Source organism: Eptatretus burgeri, chromosome 5, assembly GCF_056783735.1.
Source record: "Eptatretus burgeri isolate ZD-2024b chromosome 5, Ebu_testis_v1, whole genome shotgun sequence".
Classification (NCBI taxonomy): Eukaryota; Metazoa; Chordata; class Myxini; order Myxiniformes; family Myxinidae; genus Eptatretus; species Eptatretus burgeri.
In genome coordinates, this window is record NC_140965.1 from 71,499,409 (window position 1) to 71,519,387 (window position 19,979).

At 41.8% G+C, this 19,979-nt stretch overlaps 1 protein-coding gene across 7 annotated transcripts in view; it reads right to left on the reverse strand.

Moving 5' to 3' along the window:
- The window catches only part of HMCN1 (hemicentin 1), a 531,017-nt gene that overhangs the window by 228,282 nt on the left and 282,756 nt on the right, over nucleotides 1-19,979 (reverse strand). For all 7 annotated transcript variants that reach the window (XR_015058458.1, XM_085882362.1, XM_085882361.1 and 4 more), the window contains exons 36-38: nucleotides 12,471-12,594; nucleotides 8,001-8,102; nucleotides 4,668-4,844 (exon numbers count right to left, since the gene is read on the reverse strand). Coding sequence is in view for 6 of the 7 variants with exons in the window: in XM_085882362.1 (XP_085738488.1) it covers nucleotides 4,668-4,844; nucleotides 8,001-8,102; nucleotides 12,471-12,594 (403 nt within the window). In the remaining variant the exon portion in view is untranslated. The remainder of the gene's footprint in view (nucleotides 1-4,667; nucleotides 4,845-8,000; nucleotides 8,103-12,470; nucleotides 12,595-19,979) is intronic.

Below are 19,979 nucleotides of genomic sequence, written 5' to 3' on the forward strand. Positions count from 1 at the left end.
AGTATCTAGTTGCGGATGATTTAACAATAGAAAATGCAATGACATTTCTACCAGATCGCCTAGTCCAGTTTCTGCAAATCATGGTAGCAGGAAAAAACACTGAGAAAAAACAGGCCTCATTGGGGCATGCTATTGTCCAAGCTGCAAGACCCAGAATGATGATTGTACCCCTGTAATGGGGTTTAGCTATACAGATGCATCACCAATTTGGCTCTAAGTTCCTTATAGATTCCCTGCACCAGCATGGCTTCTTCAGCTCATAAAAGGAAGTCCAAATGTTTGAGCAAAGTGCTTCTGTCACACAACACAATACAGCATTTGCATCTGAAGGTCAATTTGTTCAGTATGTGGCAGATAATGTAGATCATAATATCTGAACACTTGATGGACTTGGTACATTCCATGGGATGGGGATGATTGCCACATTAACACCAGGGAAAACAATCTCTAGCATGGTCCCACGAAGAAATGTAAGTCACAATGAAATTATCAAGGCAGGCCGGATAAAGATACATCAGTACAATTATCCCAAGTGGCAGGAAAAGTTATGTTTCCGTGAGCTTGCCTATCTTCGATCCATGAACCAGGTACCAGTTCAGAAACCTCAGATAGATATCCTATGGACACTTAAACCGTTTCTGCAATGGCCACGTCCAGGCTGGTCTGGATTTATGCAGATGGTGCACAAGGGAACCCATCTTGGGAAGGCAACTGTGGTATTCCTGCCTATGATTGACTTAGACCCAACGGATATGACATGCATCTACTCCACTATGCTATTTCTGGCTGAGCAAGCACAACAAAACAAAGTTACCCCTGTAATAACATTTGACCAACCACTATGGTGGAAGGGTCAAACTATCATCACCAATGAACTATGTGACAGCAGCCTAAAGTCAGTTGTGTTGAGAATAGGGGGACGACACACAGAGATGAGTTACCTGGGATGCATAGGCCATTTCATGGAAAACTCTGGTTTGTCTGAAGCACTGGAAGTGGTATATGGTAGCTCTGCAGTGACACACATGCTCAGTGGCAAGGCACTTGCCAGAGCTCATAGAGGTCATTTCCTTGTTGATGCAGCCCTAAACATTGTCTTGCTTGCTGAAGCATTGAAGCTTCCACTGCCAAATCTACCGAGCACAGGTGCCACCAATAAAAGCTTTGAAATCCAGGATGATGACAAAGGCCAGATAGATGAAGGGCTCTTCCATGACCAGGAAGCTGATGATAGTTTTGATGATACAGAAAACACTTCAGAGAACTTTGACAGTGATGTAGGTGTTGCAGACAACTTGCTTGTGAAAGTAAAAGAAATGTTTGAGAAGTTGCTTGTAGATCCAGATGTTGCCATAGATGATGAAACCACAACAGCAATATTGGACATCAGTGCAAAATTGGAGCAAGAGAAGCAAAGAAATGAGATAAGCTGTACAAGCTATTATGGTTGCAGTACATGAAAATTATAGATATCCTCAAGCGTTTCCTTCGAGCTGAGAGAACTGGCAACTGGAACCTCCACCTTGCTACTGTACAAGAGATGTTGCCATATTTTGCTGCTGCTGGACATAACTTGTATGCAAGAACCACCTTCTTGTACCTTCAGCAAATAGCCTCACTGCCAACTGACCACCCAGAGATCTACACTGCGTTTATGGTCTCCATGTTGTTCGTCACAGTGACAGATTATGGGCAGGTCTTTCAATGGATCTTATCACTGAACAGATGTTGATGCGCAGCATCAAATCTACTGGGGGTCTTACACGGGGAAGGGGGGTGTCAGAGCTGCAATGATTGGTATGGATAAAATCCTTCCCTTCCTGTTCTGAAGTGAACCAAACCATGCAACAATACACCGATGTCATGCACAACACAAGTGAACAACTCATAGAAGTCTCTGATGCACAGCAGAGAAGAGATTGTGCAGACACTTGTAAACTAGTCATTTTTTTGCATGCAAGAACTCATTCAACACAACAGATACATCACTGCGTAGCATTGTCTCTGGTGTTGTGGCACAAGATTCTGTCAATGTTGATCAGGCTGATGAAGTTGGCAATAAGATCCTTCTGTTGATGCAAGGACAAGATGTAACACAGTATTCTTTCAAGCGAAAGCAACAAACAACAATTACTCTGGGTTCAAAAACTGCAGTTATGTTAAACAAGGAAGCTGTGCATATTGACCCACAGGCACTGTTCCAATGGCTAACGGTAGTGGTTGCAAGAGAAAACGTGCTCACATGAGTTGTTCAAGCATGAACTATGTGGCTATCCTGCTGCACTGTTTGAGTCAACTGGCATTCCACGGCAGGCAAATAAGGCAGTATTTGCATCTGTACTTTGGAATGAGGTGAAATCCAATGAATGTTCAACACCTACCAAACCACTGTATGTACTTGATGGAGGAGCATTATTGCATCGTGTATCCTGGTCTTGTGGTGTAACATTCAAAGACACCTGTGACATTTATGTACACTACGTGACAAGGAAGTATGGCAATTGTGTTATTGTGTTTGATGGCTACAGTGAGAAACCCTCAGTGAAGGATATGACACACCGGAGAAGGGGAACAAACACAGTGACTGTACATTGCGAGTCCAATATGATGGTGACTGTGAAAAAAGAAGTGTTTTGGGGAAACAAACAAAACAAACAACGATTTATTAATATGTTGAGTGAATTATTTGAGCAGGCTGGTTGTAAGAGGGTCCATGCCAGAGGAGATGCTGATCTTATTGTTCAAACAGCAGTTGCGGTTTCTGCTGACAGAGAAACAATAGTTGTTGCAGATGACACTGATATCCTTGTTCTGCTATGCCATTTTGTTAACCCAAACAGCAAGGCAATTTTCATGAAGCCAGAGTCTAGGCATGGATCAAAAGAAGCAAAATTCATGGGATATCCATGTCATGAAATCCATACTGGGTGATGGCCTCTGCAAACACCTACCATTCATCCATGCTTTGCTTGGATGTGATACCACATCGTGTTTTTTGGTATTGGCAAGGCATTGGCTATGAAGAAGTACAGCCAGTTGCAGCAGCATGCTGAGATGTTCTGTAAACCTGACACATCCCAAGCAGATATCATAACATCAGGTGAGAAGGCCCTGGTCATCATCTATGGTGGAAAATCAAGTGATACCCTGAATAACCTGTGCTGCAACCGCTTTGTTGAAACGATGAGAAGTACAATCTTTATTGAAATGAAAGCTCCCCCCCCAACATCAGCTGCAGCAAAGTACCATTCCATGCGGGTATACTACCAGGTGCAGGTGTGGTTAGGAAACAGTTGCTTAGTACCTACAGAATGGGGATGGAAAGTAGAAAAGGGCTTCATGTCAGCAATAATGAGCGACATGCCTCCAGCACCTGAAAATCTCTTGAAACTGGTCAGGTGCAGCTGCAGAACAGACTGCAGCACTGCATGCTGCTCATGTCGTAAGCATGGCTTTGACTGCTCTTCAGCCTGTGGAGAGTGTCATGGAACTGCATGTTCCAACTCACCTGTCCTAAATGATGATCTTGATTCAGAAATGGACATGGATCAGTAGATATGTATACTACTGCATAGGATTTCATATAATTTAGTATAGCTGTATAAAATGTAGTATAACTGTATAGAATGTAGTATAAATATATAAAATGTAATATAGAACTTTATAGATTTAGTTGGCATAGTTGTTGGCAATACAGCTGGATTTAAAAATGTAAGTACTTGGTTGTCAAAACATGTAAACTTAATTTTTTTCCAGCATTTATTTTTGTAGGTTTTTTGTAGGTTATTAGGGAGATGTATCAGGTTAAATGCTACTTTTTTTATCAGAAACACAATGCAAAACAACCTGTGGAGAGAATTGTTGAACTGTTTCGTATAACTCACCAGTCCTAAATGATATCGATTCTTAAATGGACACTTATCAGTAGATATGTGTTTGACTGCATATTATGACTTCATAGAATGTAGGATAAATACACCAACCATAACTGTTGGCAATATGGCTATATTGCAAAGTATAAATATGATTACATTTTACTTACAAAGAAATGGTTCTCACACAAGACTCCCCAATGGTCGACAGTGTATGCATTTGGGGGTAGGGGTAATGTTAATGCACCAAAAATGGTATAGCACTGCAAGTAATTGTCATTCTATCCAAATTTGTTTTAAAATGTACATTAGACATAACTTATTGTGATCAACTTTGTTATACATCAATACAATTGCATGTTATAAAGTTTGAAGAAAAGTATCAAAATCATTGCTAAAATAATGCTACTTTTTAATGACATTTGCCTGGTAAAATGCTAATTTTTATATAAAAAAAACTGTAATCTTGGTGATTATTTGTTCTGGAACTAATCAAAACAGGACTGTCCTTGATTGTAATACATTAGTTGACAGTGGTTTTATTCAAATACATTGTATATAAAAATATCTACTCATTTACAATATATGCCAAAGTATCACGACATCATTGTTGAAAAACGTAATTTTGTCATATTTCCCATCAGTTGACTGTGGTACACTTTTAGTATGTTAAACTAGAGACATTACAAAAATTCATTGTGAAAGAATATGTTCTATTGCAATTATTTTGACCTTTGCCAAATTTTGGGGCTAATTTTACTGGCCTATAACACAAAGTGACTGGGGCTCACAGACCATAGATGGTTAGGCCAAAATCTCGCACGTCCCTTCCAGCGATGTTATCGGCGACGCATTTGTAGTAGCCAGCATCGAGCAACTTGAGCTTTGTGATCATCAGCACCTGACCCTCATCTTGTACCGTCGCTCCTGCCTGGCTCTGGACCCTTTGCTCATCTTTGAACCATGTATTCACTGTAAAGAAACCAAAAGGTCACATTGCAAAAGAGAACAGTGATGCAAAACTCCAAGTACCTCTCCCATAGTTTGAGTCCGATAAAATGCAAGGTTTTTTCTCCCATAGTCTAAGCATCTTTAAGAACTGCAGATTCTGTTCTCAGAGTTCAAGTGTCTTTTAAACACCATTCTTCTTCCATAGTTTAAGAGTCCTGTGAACCACAAGTTATTTTACCATCGTTCGAGAGTCCTGAAAATCCCCAGGTTAATCTCCCTTCATTCACTTGTCCTGTATAACTTCAGGTTCTTCACCCGTGGTCCAAATATCTTGTAAAACCCCAGGCTATTTCACCATTGTTCAAAAGAGAGTAGTGTAACACCCATGTTGTTCTCCCATATATCAAGCGTCCTGTAAAACCCAGGTTCTTCTCCCATAGATCAAGCATCCTGGAAAACCTCAGGTTCAGCTCCCATAGTTCAAGCATCCCGTATAACCCCAGGTTCACCTCCCATAGTTCACGGGTCCTATAAAACCCTACGTTCAGCTCCCATAGTTCAAGCGTCCCGTATTACGCCAGATTCTTCTCCCATAGGTAAAGCATTTAGATTCAATTGTGTTTGCTTTTGCATTTTGAGAAACAATAATGACATAATTTACAAAACTCAAAGGCTTGGTTATCTCAAAAATTTTAACACAAAGCTATGTATAGCTTTGTTTCTCCACCATTGCCAGTCAATGAGGGAAAGTAATCTATGCTATATTATGGAGTCTCTATTGTGCAACAAAAATGTCTCCCTCATTCACAATCAGCCTGTAAAACTCTGCCACCTTTGTATCAAAATAAATATCTGTGTGAATGATTGAAGGTTGTGAATGGTACAAGTGAATGAATGGCTGTGTGAATGGATACAGATTTTGAATGTTATGGGTGAATGAATGGCTGCAAATTATTGAGGGTTGTGAAGGCTGTGTTAATGATCGAGGGTTGTGAATGGTCTTTTTCTTCTCGTTTTAAAAAAAAATGTTTAATCACAATAATTATTCCCACATCCTTGTGCGGTTGGCCGGGGGAAAGCTTGGCCCAAGTCTTTTCATGAACCGGCTGACCAGGCCTGACGTTCGACCAAGGTTAGGGCAGCAATTTGTAATTTGGCCATAGTGCCAGTCTGCTGGAGATAGTTCACCTCCTCTTCGTGAAGGACACTGTGGAATCTTTAACATCCACCAACAAATGCCGGCCAAGCACAGATCTGTGATTTTAGGATGGGGGGGGGAAGGGGGCACAAAAATTGACATTGCAGAGAAAAATATGATTTCGCCAAGCAGAGCGAGGGGAACATCTTTTGTGGGTGTTTCTCTGTCAAAAATTCTAAAGACTATACTATATATAGACAAAGAACACTAATACATTTGAAAATAATTACTCCAATGAAAAAAAACTTTTGCTCAAAATTCAACATTTATTTTAATTGTTGTCTCATCATAAAAATCAAATTGAATGAAAAGCAGACATTGCATATAATGAAACAAATGATGTCATGATCAAAACAAATCACTGTGTCTGGCGTATTAAACAAGGTTTGACAAGGTAGTGACATTCGATCAGAATTAGGGTTTTGCCATCAGCTGAACATTTGCCTTCATCATCTCGACGATGTGAATCACTTGTAACAAAGATTTCTTCTCCAACACATTTGATGCATATTGTACACCATGAAGAATTTCCAACGGACAAAATGCATGTTCTTGAGTTGAGAAAATGCAGACCGAGTGCTGAATTCAAACAGAATGATAGGGACTCTGGATTATCTGATTTTTGGATTACACTTCTTGGTTCATGAATGGTTCGGAGAAAAGAAGCATCTCCGATGACAAATAATTCCGGTAATTCGTTAATCATCAAGTATCCACCATGGGAACAAAATAACAGTACAAATCTGTTCCATGTTGAACACTGCAGTCAACATCAGCTTTGGCCTGAGAAATATTGGGTGATCCCACATTCCGACACCACATCTTCAGTTATATATACACCTCAATAAATGTGAAAAAACGATGGCTTTTGACTGGAGGGGAGGGGTTTAGGGGGGCACGCACCTCCCTAAGACGGGATGCCCGTTTAACATCCAATCGAGATGCGGCACACACTGATGAATCACTCTACCTGTGAAACAGGGTTGTGAAATGAACGGTATCACTGAACAAATGGCTGTGTGAATGACAAAGGCTATCTGGCTAGCTTGGAGGACAAACTATCAGCTTGTTGGCTTTATAAGTAATCACATTGATGGATGATGGGGGGTGAGGGAGGCGATCACCCGGAATCCAAAAGAAAAGGGGGCCCATGCAGGGCGCATCATCATTGTAATCGTGTCAGCCACTGTGCTCACCCAAGGAGAAATTCAAGACTCAGCCGTTCCTAGTCATCATTGATGGGAAGGTGTAACACATTAATCCTGTAGGTTATGTTTTCTAAAATTGCTATGTTTGTGTTGCCTCGATGCCATATGTTGGTGTTGTGCACACAAGGCACATAAATTCCTGAACTGCTGCTTTTCCAGGAAACCCAATCAGCATATTGATCCTGTGTTCAATTTCCATCTCAATGATGTCATCTACATTTCATCATGGTAGGCCACTGTGTGGTGATGCCAATTCTTGTAAGGATGTTGTGGTTAATAAACAGGTTAACTAATTTGACTTAGTCATCCACATTTTATTTACATAAAATAGTACTTTTTTCACTACCTTCCTCCTCTCACATCCCCACTCATCCCTCCCTGTATGGCAATGCCTCCCCCTTCTCTCTCATTTGTTTACTTCATTCTATCCCCACCCTCCTTTCCCAATTCCTATACCGTGATCCCCAATCTCTCTTTCACTTCATGCCTGCCATTTCACAACAATGTCATGTTTTGTACTAAATGATGGAATGGACTTGTGTACTAGATGTTATGATGGAATGATTATTGGAAACAAGAAGTTCCCTGTTGAGGCATCAAATAACTTGGTTGAGTTCATCATCAGTACTGTTTTGTATTGTGTTTGTAACCGAAGTCGTTCAGTTATTATTGTGCAAAATGGTTGTTATTATAATTGATTATTATATTTTAATATTTGTGAGGATGTTGACTGATATTGCAGAAAACACTGCAATTGGAGCAATCAATTACCAGGTCGAGGAAATCCAGTGGCGAAGCACTCGAGTCGGACATCTTGGTTCAACACGGCTGTTATGTTCTGCATGGCTTGGCTGTCCTTTATGTCCGGTGGATCTGCAGGAAATACAACAAAGGAAACTGCTTCTCGACATGAAATTGTCTTTATGCTCATCATTCACAGAGTAATAACTGACATTGAAACATAGATAATGAATACAATACAACACATATTCCTGTAACTTTATAATCACTATTATACTTTATAATCACTATTTATAGTCTACTATATAATTCCTCTAATTATGCCATGAGAATTACAAAATTACAGGAATAAGGAATAATGAAGTATTAATAGTGATGATAAAGTATAATGATTATAAATACTACTTATAGGCTGGAATCATCTTGTGGTTTTGTCAAGGTCTGAAGAGTGTGAAGAGGCTGTAGCCTGTCTGTCTGAAGTATGAGGGATGTCACGGCAGAGAGTGGAGTAGGGTGTTCCACTTTTGCAAAAGTAGTTGCTGGAATGAAGCACTATGTGCCTATTGATTCCACTGGTGAAGTTAGGTGATCGACGAAAGTTTGAAAATTTTCCCGCCTTTTTTGACCGCGGGCCGGCATTTTGAAATTTCAGGAAAAATCCATATTTTTGGAAATAATATTGATTTTTGAATATTTAAAAATATATATTTCTCTGTGTTTAGATGGCCGAATGCACTTCAGTAGGCACCATTATGATAGTAGGTACCCGTAAATATTATTCACAACTTGTCCCAATATTTTGAGAAGGGGTTGCCATTTTGGAAATTCAGTGAAAATCGTCTATTTTGTGTATATCTAATGAAATTTTTAAAATTTTATTCTTTGTGTACTTGCAGATAAACCTTGACTGACCAATGGTCAGGGCTCCTGTGGCTATGTGGGACAAGTTCGCTAGTTACAGGAAATTTTGCGAAAGTGCTAATTCTTTACGCGTCGTAAATGATCTAGCTGAAAGAGGAATTAAGCTAGTGTCTGACTTTATTCATATGTGCAATGGTGAGAAACAACGTCAAGCGTTGCTTCAGTGCGTGGAAGAGCACAGGAAGCTTTACCCAGACTATACAAAACAAACGCTATGTTCTCTATAAGATATCTGTGTGGTTTCTTGTTTGCTAGATTGTTATGTTGTCATATATGAAACCATGTCGCTTAAAACATATTTGGTTGTTCTCATAATTAATTGATCATGCTCTCATTTTTCATTAATAATGTCTTTATGAAAACGCTACTGCTGATATTCTGTAAATGCCTAACAATGTGCCGTGCAATAATTGTCAAAATATGGGATTTTCAGTGAAATTCCAAAATGGCAACCCCTTCTCAAAATGTTGGGACAAGTTGTGAATAATATTTATGGGTACTTACTATCATACTGGTACCTACTGAAGTGCATTCGGCCATCTAAATAGAGAAATATATTTTAAAAAATATTCAAAAATCAATATTATTTCCAAAAATATGGATTTTTCCTGGAATTTCAAAATGCCTGCCCGCGGTCAAAAAAGGCGGGAAAATTTTCAAACTTTGGTCGATCACCTAACTTCACGAGTGGAATCGATAGGCACATAGTGCTTCATTCCAGCAACTACTTTTGCAAAAGTGGAACACCCTAGGGTGGAGTCATCAGTAAATAGATAAAGAGGATTTCCCAGAGAGTCAGAGAGATCATTTATGAAGATCAGGAATAGGAATGGGTCCAGAACACCGTTTTGGGGCACAACAGCCTTGACAGGGAAAGGAGAAAAAAGAATTTCATCTGTTGAGATCCACACATTGTCTACGAGAGTGGAGGAAGTCAGTAAGCCATGTGTGGAGTTGTCCTTGAATGCCATTGGCAGAGTTTGGAGAGCAAGTGACCAGGTCTGAATCCAAATTGGTGATCTGAGATGAGGTTGTTTGGAGAAAAGGAAGGATTTCTTGTCAACTGCGATGATGGATTCCATGACCTTGATGATGATTGGAAGTAAGCTGATGGGTCTGTAGTTAGGTGATTGGTTTATGCACCATTTTTATGTAATGTGATGATGTTGGCTGATTTCCAAGCAAATGGAAGATGACTGAGGACAAATGATCGGGTGAAAATAACAGAGGATGTGCAAAGAGCAGCAGAGCGGGTTTTTCAGACACGCGAGCCGATTCCGTCCAGTCCAGTTGCAGAATCAGAGTTGAGGGTTGCGAGAAACTTCTCCACCTTCTCAGGTGCAAAAGATACAGACTCCAGGAGCAGTTGGTCATGACTGGGAAGGGTGGGAACAGAGAACGAGGGGTTGAGGGTGAGATATGGAAGCAAACACAGAATGAAGGCATTTTTTGCGGAGGGGAGGTTGTAGCCATAGGTACTCCTGGGGATTGGGAGGTGGAAGATCAGTAAAATGGCAGGGAGAAATTGAGTTCTTGATAGAAAGTGCAACTCCACCACTGAGGCATGGTTCACGCCTGTGAAATTGGAGGAGAAAATAGCTGGGGAGAGACGCTAATGAGTCAGGAATGACCTGTGGGAGGAAGGATTCTGTTAAACAGATGTTGTCCAGTTTATCAGCATCAGCTTGGATTGAGAGATCTGTCAGATTGGAGTGGAGGCCTCAGGTGTTTCACACAGTCAAAGACAGGGGATTAGGTGTTAGGAGGATGCAGAAGGGGGTGGAGGCTTTGAGGGGTGGGATGAGGGAGGAGCTTTGATAGGGTATGGAAAGGAGGGATGCAAAAAAGAGGGACATGAAGATTTGAGGGGTGAGGCAAGGGGGATGTGGAAAAGAGCGGACATTAGGTGGAGGGATGCTGAAAAGGTGGACACACAGAAGGGGTGGGGTTTGAAAGACTCGGGCTTATCGGAGATATGGGGGAGGGTACTGACACCATTAAAGGACATGAAAGGGATTTGATTATCATGAGCAGACAACCTCTGCAACGGGACTTCTCAAGAGTCCCAAATTGGACAAATGGAGATGAAGATCATAGGGGTTGGGAGGTGTAAGATCATTACAAAGGTCATTGAGTGGTACGAATTTTTGTTGAAGGCACAAAGGTAGTGCTGTAGGTTGGGGGGATAGTTGGTTGACCAAGCACTTCGGTGACAGATAGCTTTGGAAAAATAATCTTTGTGAAGAAGAAGAAGAGGAATAGTTTGTGGTAAAGAAGAACACTTGGGGTACCAGGACTGCTGATGGAAAAATAAGGAAAGTGAAGCATTTTAAAATGTTTTTAAATGCCTATAAAGAAAGAACGAAGAAGCATTCACATTCAATGATGATTCAGTTTGAAGATATTGAGAAAAGGGAGAAATAAAGAATTGAGTACAGGCAGTAGGAAATTCAAGTAGAATGAGATTGTTGTGGAGTGAGAAAATCGTTTTTTTAATGTTTTTATTTATTTTATGTGAGGAGGGGAATTAGAATGTTGTTGAGGATGCAGAAAGTAAAATATTTGGAAAGAAAGAAGCAAAACGAGGAACACGGTGACAAAAGGGACACAGAATTTTCCTGACGTTTATCCAAGGAGTAGGTCTTGAACAACACAAAAATGAATTCAACAAATTAAGCACAACAACGTATGATTTAGCAAGAAATATCGGACGAGAAAATAAACAGCAACACAGGGACGAGATATAACAGAAAAACACGACAATTCCGGTTTGGAAAATTCAGCTTTAATGAAATGCACGCAACAGCTGCAAATTTGACCAACACTTGTAAAAATCTCAGAACTGGAAGTCACAATGGGGAGTGGGGAGGGGTTGAGGATGTGCGTTTGGGGGGGAGAGGTGGGGGGAGGGTTGAGGAGATCTGGGGTTGGGCGGGTGAGTTGAGGATTTGTGGTTGGGTGTGGGAGGAGTGGAGGAAAGGGGGGGGGGGCGGTTGAGGATTTGAAGTCATGTTTTAGATTACATGGAATTTCTGCGGCCTCCACTGGTAGAGTATTACATGTATTCCTTTGACTTCATAATCAATATTGTACTTATTCCTGCAATGTAAGACAACAGCTTTTTGTTAATTAGGTCGCAGTAAAAGCACCCCACCAGCTGGGTCGGTCTCACACACACACACACACGCACGCACGGACGCACGCACGCACCACCACGACACTCTTGGTCTCACTGAATTAGCTATAACTATAATTTGTTTGAAAGTCGTGATGTGGAGGGGAAAATAAAAGTTTCTTTTGATACATCAGTATTTGAACTAAAATGATATTGGAAGGAGCTGCATTATCAACAAAACCATAATCTATCTCGGTTTTGTAAGAGACGTTTGAATTGGAGAGGAGCTTCTTTCTTCTGATCACAAGGTACAACTAATATTCACTGGTGACCAGGTTATATGACCATAAGGTATATATACATTGCTCTTGTGACCAGGTTATATGATCATAAGGTACATATACATTACTCTTGTGACCAGGTTATGATCATAGGTCAGTTTTTTTAAATAACCTGCAGCTCACCATACACAGTCAGCTTCACGCGCTCAACTCCCTCGCCTGCGATGTTCGTTGCCACACAGCTGTACTGGCCTGCATCCTCCAAAGCCGTGTTGACAAACCGGAGTAAATGGCCATTTTCCTCAACCTGCAACATCAAGTAAACTCTGACAAAATATACTTACCGATGAAGCTTATGTTATCGACATGTATTGTGTAATATCAATGTGAAATCGTCTTAAATGTTACTTGAAATTATTCTCAATTCAAAATTGTGACATGTTCATGATACATGTAAACAGAAGTAAATTTTATTTCATTGCATCAAGGGATAATCGAGATTTACAAGGGAGAGAGAACAGGATGGCTTTAATAAGGTGGAATGGTCAGGCTTATGCTCAACTCAAAATTAGTTTTGTTGATGGCCACCCCAAAATCCCTTCCATTCAGTCCCTCACTGCAAGACTTTGCTGGAGATAAGACAGAATGTTTAAACTCCGTCTTTGCCTTCAAATCTCATGTGCCCAACCCATCTTGTTCTGTCCCCATCTTACCCCCGACATACACACTGTCTTCTGGACTCTGTGTACTTCTCACCCAAGAAGGCAGAGAAAGTTATTTTTGGACTTGACGCTGCTTCAGCGATGGGCCCAGATGAGATTGGTGCCCATGCTCTCAAATCCTGCTTTCGCTTCTTGCTCCCTGTCCATTTGCCATATTCAGTCTATCCTCCTTTGGTCACCTCCCACTGGCATAGAAATCAGCAAATATCACTCCCATCCACAAGAAGGTTGAAAAAAAACAAACCCCACCAACTACAGGCCAGTGAGCTGACATGATTACAAGCAAAGTCATGGAATCCATCATTGATTCTCATATCAAGTCTTTCCTGTCTTTAAGCAGCCTGATCTCTGACCATCAGTTTGGATTCTATCCATCACTCAACTCTGGACATGCTTCTGTTACTGTCTCAGCAATGGGTGGATACTCAATCTAAAAGAAGAGGTTAAGACCATCTCCTTTGACTCAGCCCAGTCTTTCGATGCAGTGTGGCCCCCTGCTTTGCTTGCCATTTCTCTGCCTGTGGCATATAAAGTGCTTTCATTCCTGGATTTCTGATTTCCTGCACTCATGCAGTCAACGTGTTGCCATCAATGGAACCTCTCTTCCCATCTACTAGTGAAAGCTGGAATTTCCTAAGGCAGTGTTTTGGGCACAGTTTTGTTCCTCATCTCCTGTATATAAATGATCTCCCAAATGCTCTGCAAAACTCACGCTTCCTTTTTGCAAATGACTCCACACAGTGTCGTTTATTATGCCAACCCCTCTGCAAGGCAGATAGCAGTTCCTTATCTCTCAACTGATCTGGAAATGATTAGACAATGGTTTGATAAATGCAAGCATCTCCTTCAATTGTGGAAAATCTTACAGTCTCATATTATCGCACCAGAGGGGCCATCAAACGAATTTCAATCTCTATCTCCTTGGTCATCCGCTGGCAAATGTTCACTTTTTTGAACTTCTTGGCCTCGCCATCAGCCATGACTTTCCTGAGCCAACCAAAAAGCAAAGTTGGCCTCAAAAGCCAGCCACAGAGTGGGCATCCTCAATCGAGTCAAGCGTTTCCTTGAAAAAAATCAGAGATATTCTCAGTCGACAAGGCTTTTGTCCTCAGCTCAATAGAGTACTGGTCTCTGCTATGGGCTGGCACCCCAGCATCACATCTGACTCTCCTAGATTCTGTGGAATTTAAAGATCTCAAAATTATTGGAATTTCCCATTAGGAGGCTGAAGTACAAGACCAGTTGCTTTAAAATCACAGGCAGGTCAGTGGTCTCTGTTATTTACCACCTATTCTCCAATATTGCTCAATCTGCTCTCTCAGTGCTGTCATGACCCTCCTTAATTTACTCCAGGATGCATGCATTCTTCCAGTAACCAAGTCCTGGTTAAAATTCCAAAATCCAGGCGAACTGCACATAGACCATGGGCCAACATAGACCATGGGCTCTCCCCTCTGGGCTGGTGCTCTTGCCTCCCACCTTTCTCGGCTTCACGCTGTCGAAACCAGGGCATTTAAGATCATTGGCATCTCCCGCAATGAAGCTGAGTCTTTGGGCCTCTCACTCAATCACCGCAGGTTGGTCGGTGGTCTTTCTGTCTTCTACCGACTCCTCTCCAGCCTTGCCCCCCCTGCTCTCTCTGTGATTTGTCCCCACCACATTTCCACAGGGCGCTCAAGGTCCGCCAACAACCCCCTTCTGGTAAAACTACCAAAATCACGAATCACTGCTCATCTTCACTCTTTCATTCCTCTTTTTTCCCGCCTTTGGAATAAACTTCCTCACTCTATTCTTTCCCATTCTTCCCTCCAGGCTTTCAAAACAGCTGTTCTCCACCACCTCTTATCTTCCCCCATCCAAATCCTCGATCTTTTCTACCCCCGAGAATCCACCCAAGCCCACTTCCTTCATTTCTCCTGCTTTCCTTCCTGAAAGTCCCTGAAATGTCCATCTTCTCTTCGCCATGTTCCCCGTCCCATCCCCATCCCTCTCCCTTCCACAGTTCACCTAATGTGTCTGTTCCCCACTGTTTTGTCCCTTCCACTCCCGCCCCTCTTGTCTCATGCCTCCTTGCTGTGAGTTGTGTGTTAGCTCTCATACGAGCCTCGACCAAGGTATACAAAAAAAAAAAAATAGTCGAAACCATCCCCCCCCCCCGGGGATTTTTGCAGACTATCATTTTTGAATAGCCTGTTATATGTCTTTTTGAAATCTGCTTGTCTGCAAGCAGAATTTTGGCGGAATAAAAATATAGGCTATGTTAACTGTACCTTGCTGACGCAATTTTGATAATTTTAGGAATGGGGGGTGGGTGAGATTTTGCTCTTTTCTTGTGTACTTTTGAGTGAATCGTGCTGAATTTCACCATGCTGTATTTAGAAAAGCTGTTCTTTATAAAAACATGAAGAAAATTTAATTGACCCAAAGATCAATGACGTCACAGTGACGTCATAACAGAAAATGATATTTTTGAGCATTTTTCTCAAATCATCTCCGACATGTTGATTATTACCAAGCAGAATTAATTCAGATGCTCTCATTATCACACGGATATGAATATCAATCGCTTGTCATATTATCAATTAACCATCGCTATAAATTGAACTGAAATCAAATTGAAATGATACGTTTTATTTTGCATGTGTCAATATTCGTTTCCAATAAGCAAATCTCAGCATTAGTGGACAAACATCAAGGATTATTGAAGCATATCTTGATAAACAATAAATCCACCAATATATATGTTGTCCAGGTTCTCTAAAGTTATCAAGAACAAGTTTAAACTTGTGGCATTGGTATATTTGCAAATGGTACAGTAGAGTCTAACAACTAACAACCGTTCATGTGGTGAAACTCGTGGCAGTGTTCTCTATAAGTTCCAATGTACTGGCTATATAATAACGGACTAGCGCGAAGGCAAACATGGAAAATTATTCCTCTGTATCTTCAAAACTCTCAACTTCTGGAAGGTCCTCTTCCTCTACATCCTCATCTTCCGGTTCATCGTACAAATCCACAAGCTCTTTCGGCATCAAATCTCCCTCCGTCCACTGGAAATCCAATTCGCCATCTACTATGCACCAACCGTGCCCATATGGCGTTGGTACATCTGGCATAGCCTGGTCTGCCCTGCACCAGACCAGTGCTTGGTAATTAGCCCTCTGTATGTGCATCCGCAGTGATGCCCGGCATGGAGGTAGTATGCTCAAGTCAACTCCATTGTAACTGGTCAACAATGATCCAGATTTTGGCTTGAACCTCTCCAAGAACTGCTCGGTACGTAGCTTGTTGATATCAGATGATGTTGACTTCTTCCTGTACAACAAACGTGTGAAGTGCTCTAACGTCTGATAAAGAGTATGACTCACATCAGGTGAACTTCCCTAATGAGAGGAACGTAGCCAAGAAATCCGGATGATCTTTAAGAGTCTTCAAAGGAAGCAGCTTCCCCTTTTGTACGAATGAACTCGTTGTGTCACACCCAGAAAATGCATGCAACGCTGGTAGTGCTGAACAGATATCTTTTCCAGCTTCTGCGATTACACGATGAACGTCAATCATCCGTCGTTTGTTGCCGACTCCTGTGTCAAATAACACTCGCTGTTGAATATCTTGCGCAAATTTCAGCAGCAACAAGAATACATCTGTGTCTGGTGATGTAATTACAATTGTGGACTCAGATGAGGAATGTGAAGCCACATGTAGGCAGTGCAGAATCATCCTTGTGTCTGCTTCCTCTTGAGTCGAATGTAGCTCCTCCACATCTTCTGATTCAGTAGTTGTACCATCTGAGCTTGTGATGGATGTGCAGTCTCTCTCACAGACAAACAGGATTCTTCTTTCGACCAGTTTTGCAGAGTACTTTGGCGTTTTCCATTCCAGCAGAAGCAGTTTGGTAAGTTGTGTTTTATTCTTTGAGTTACGCAGAAACTTCTTCCAGTCACGTGGGATCTTCGTAAGCGGATTCTTGATTAAGTGCATTGACGAAGCTCCTCTGTGTTCTCTCTCTGCTTCTTTGATTGACATGTCTCTGTATCAGCCACGAAGTCTATCCGTCGTACTTTAGGAAGTTGTGTGAACAAACTTTCAGCCAGCTCACCAAATGTTTCTGGGATGGAAACTTGTGTCTGTAGTATGGCATTTCCATTGATTATGTAACTCATGCTTTCGTTGGTCGGTCGCTGTGACAAGTTAGCATGTCCTTCCAGGGTATGCATTGGCTTGGCCTTGTCTGTTTTCGTTGGGGATCCTGTAGCTGTTGCTAGAGCCCATGAATGGGCCCCAATGGTTAACTGAGGACCTTTTCCATGCTTATGTTGTATTTAAGAGCCAGCAATATTAATTGGCCAAACACATTCCGTTGTGCAACAACATTCTTAGTTTTTTTGTCTGTCCCTATAACTTTAACTGACTTTGCTAGTGACGCAAATGTTTTGAGTTATTTTTCTTGATTGGTTCGTGGAAACTCTTTTCTTTCTTGATTAGCCTTTCTTTTACAAATGCTTCGTGTAATATCTTCCCACGATTGTCCGCTGATAGAAGATCCTGCTCAACTTCGGGTGGAGCTGGTACTCCTGATGACAGAGAATAGAGGACATCTTTATCCTCGACATCGAAAAGGTTAATGAAGCTTGTGATGGCATCAACAACCTTGCGAACATCGGTTTCACTGCGGAGTATTTCTGAGGTCCTTGTATCCTTGTGTGTTGAACATCCTTGACTCTCCATTCCTGTCAGTTCCATGGTGGCTTGGACATAACCTGCCCGCGAGTGTCTTGTCATACACCATCTGGAGTAAGCAGAATAGTTTCTGCTGAATCCAATAATTCCCCCGTGAGATTTTGCATGTCGATTGAGGTTTGTTCAATGGTAAGATCAACTGCATTTCTCGATGACTGTACCTCGGATCTGTTCACACTGAATATATTTAACCACAAAAGCTCTTGAGCTCCAGGATGGGAACTGGGGAAGTTTAGGAGAGTCAGCATGTATACCGTTGTATATCTTGCATAATTTGGTCGGTCATAGCTGAAAAACATGTGACACAGGTTTTGCAGGCACCACAGCTGAAGATCCAAATTGTTCTCTTTGGTTGCTCTGAGAAACATCAAGACCAGCCATACTTTATCCATATAATCAAACCAAAACTGAGCGGTTTTCCCCATTTCTCCCTTGCGAACCTTTTCCTTGAAACTGTTGTAGAGCATCAGCAGCCGTGTGCAGCTATTGTTAGCCAGAGTTTCCGATAGATTCTCCTTACTTGGAATGAGTGATAAGCGTTGCAGGAGGCCTCTTGTTTCGTCTCCAATAATCTGCCCCTCTGATGTTTCGAAAGCCTTCAACAACAGATGCTCTAAGGCTTCAAGTGTTAGCCTGTGAACACGCAATGCTCTGTTGTAATGTTTACCGGACATCACTTTGTTAATGGACCCACTGGCGCAGATTCCAGCTTCCACTAAGCCACTGGACTGAAGCCATTTTCCAAGAGCACCAAGATATGCACAGGTAATGTGAAAAACACCCATCCTGACAATTACGTCTTCAAACAAACGGTTATTCTGCCATACAAGAGCATATGCTTTTTTTGCCACCGCTACATCAAACGTCACGATTGTGTAGTGCTGGCCCACTTCTGTGGATGCTGCCTGGGAAAGTTTCAAGAGGTGTTGGACAGTGGCATTCTCAGTAACCGGGGCATTCACGGGAGCCATGTAATCAACTGTGGAAAACACATCCTTGTCATCTTTGCTCTTCGCTGTCATGGTTACCCAACCAGCCCATCCAGATACCATCTGGGTCACGTTCTGCAGCAGTGCCCTGCAAAATACCCACACTGTATCAGACCATTGGGCCCAAGTTTCTGTGTCTGTTTGAGGGGCATCACTGATGGATACTACAAGGGATGGTTCAGTCTTGGTATTGACAAAACATGGCTCTATCTCTTGAGGGTTGTAAACCACTGAGCGCTGCTTGTTCTTGAGAACGGGAACTTGAATGCAAGAGGGCTTGCTGCAAGCATCTACAAGAACCTCCTGGATCATTATCCCATGGGCCGTGTGTGTTGTGCCAGTACCCGAAGGTGTTTCTTCGTTCAGGTCAAAATTGTCCCAGCATAGATGACGAACAACATTTCCGGCTGGCTGAATTGAAGGTGGAATAACGCCTTCTCTCTCCACTATGCTCTTACACATGGCCATTTCCAGTTCCAGCAAACGAGAGTAGGAAACACAGTGTCCATATCGATTCAATAGAGTGACTATTTCAGCACTACCAGTCAAATGCCTTAGTGTCATACCCAGAAGAAGGTGTTTGGGCATTGTCCATTGCCCTCTTGTCAAAGCTTGGCAAATATCTTCAGCAAAGGAATCAACCAATCTGCTTCTTTTCGTCGACGCATCTGCAAATTTCTTTCCAGTAATCACCCAGGAGAGAAAATCTTGCAATTGAGTAGGTGGGTGGATAATTCCACGAAGTAAGAAGCTCGGTGAAGGTGGCCAAGGCATCTCTGTGGATTCTTCTTCTGAGCCAAGAATAAGTCTTCTTAGGAGTAGTGCTGCTTCTTCAAGGCGTTTCAGGTCTGATGCAGCAACCTCAAATGCAGACTCGATGGCCTGACCTTTTGGAACTTCCGTCGAATACACAAGTTCACTCCTGTAATTAGGTTGCCAAAACTGCATTTTGCTTCCAAATTTCCTTGTCAACTTTGCTTTTATCTTGTCAGTTTTGTAATTGACATTGTAAAATTTGGGGCTATTGCTCAACATAAACTGCAAATATCGGTCCTTGAGCATTGTAACTCTTTCAACGCCAGCCCCATGGATAATGCTGTTTTCAACATATTGGCAGACATGCTCAAATGCAGCTGCATGAGCATTCTGTTGTTCCACGACAGAAGTGTCTACATTAGTTTTTTTCATGCCGATCATCTGTGCGTGTATAATGCTTACGACACGACGGATGGTAGTGTGCC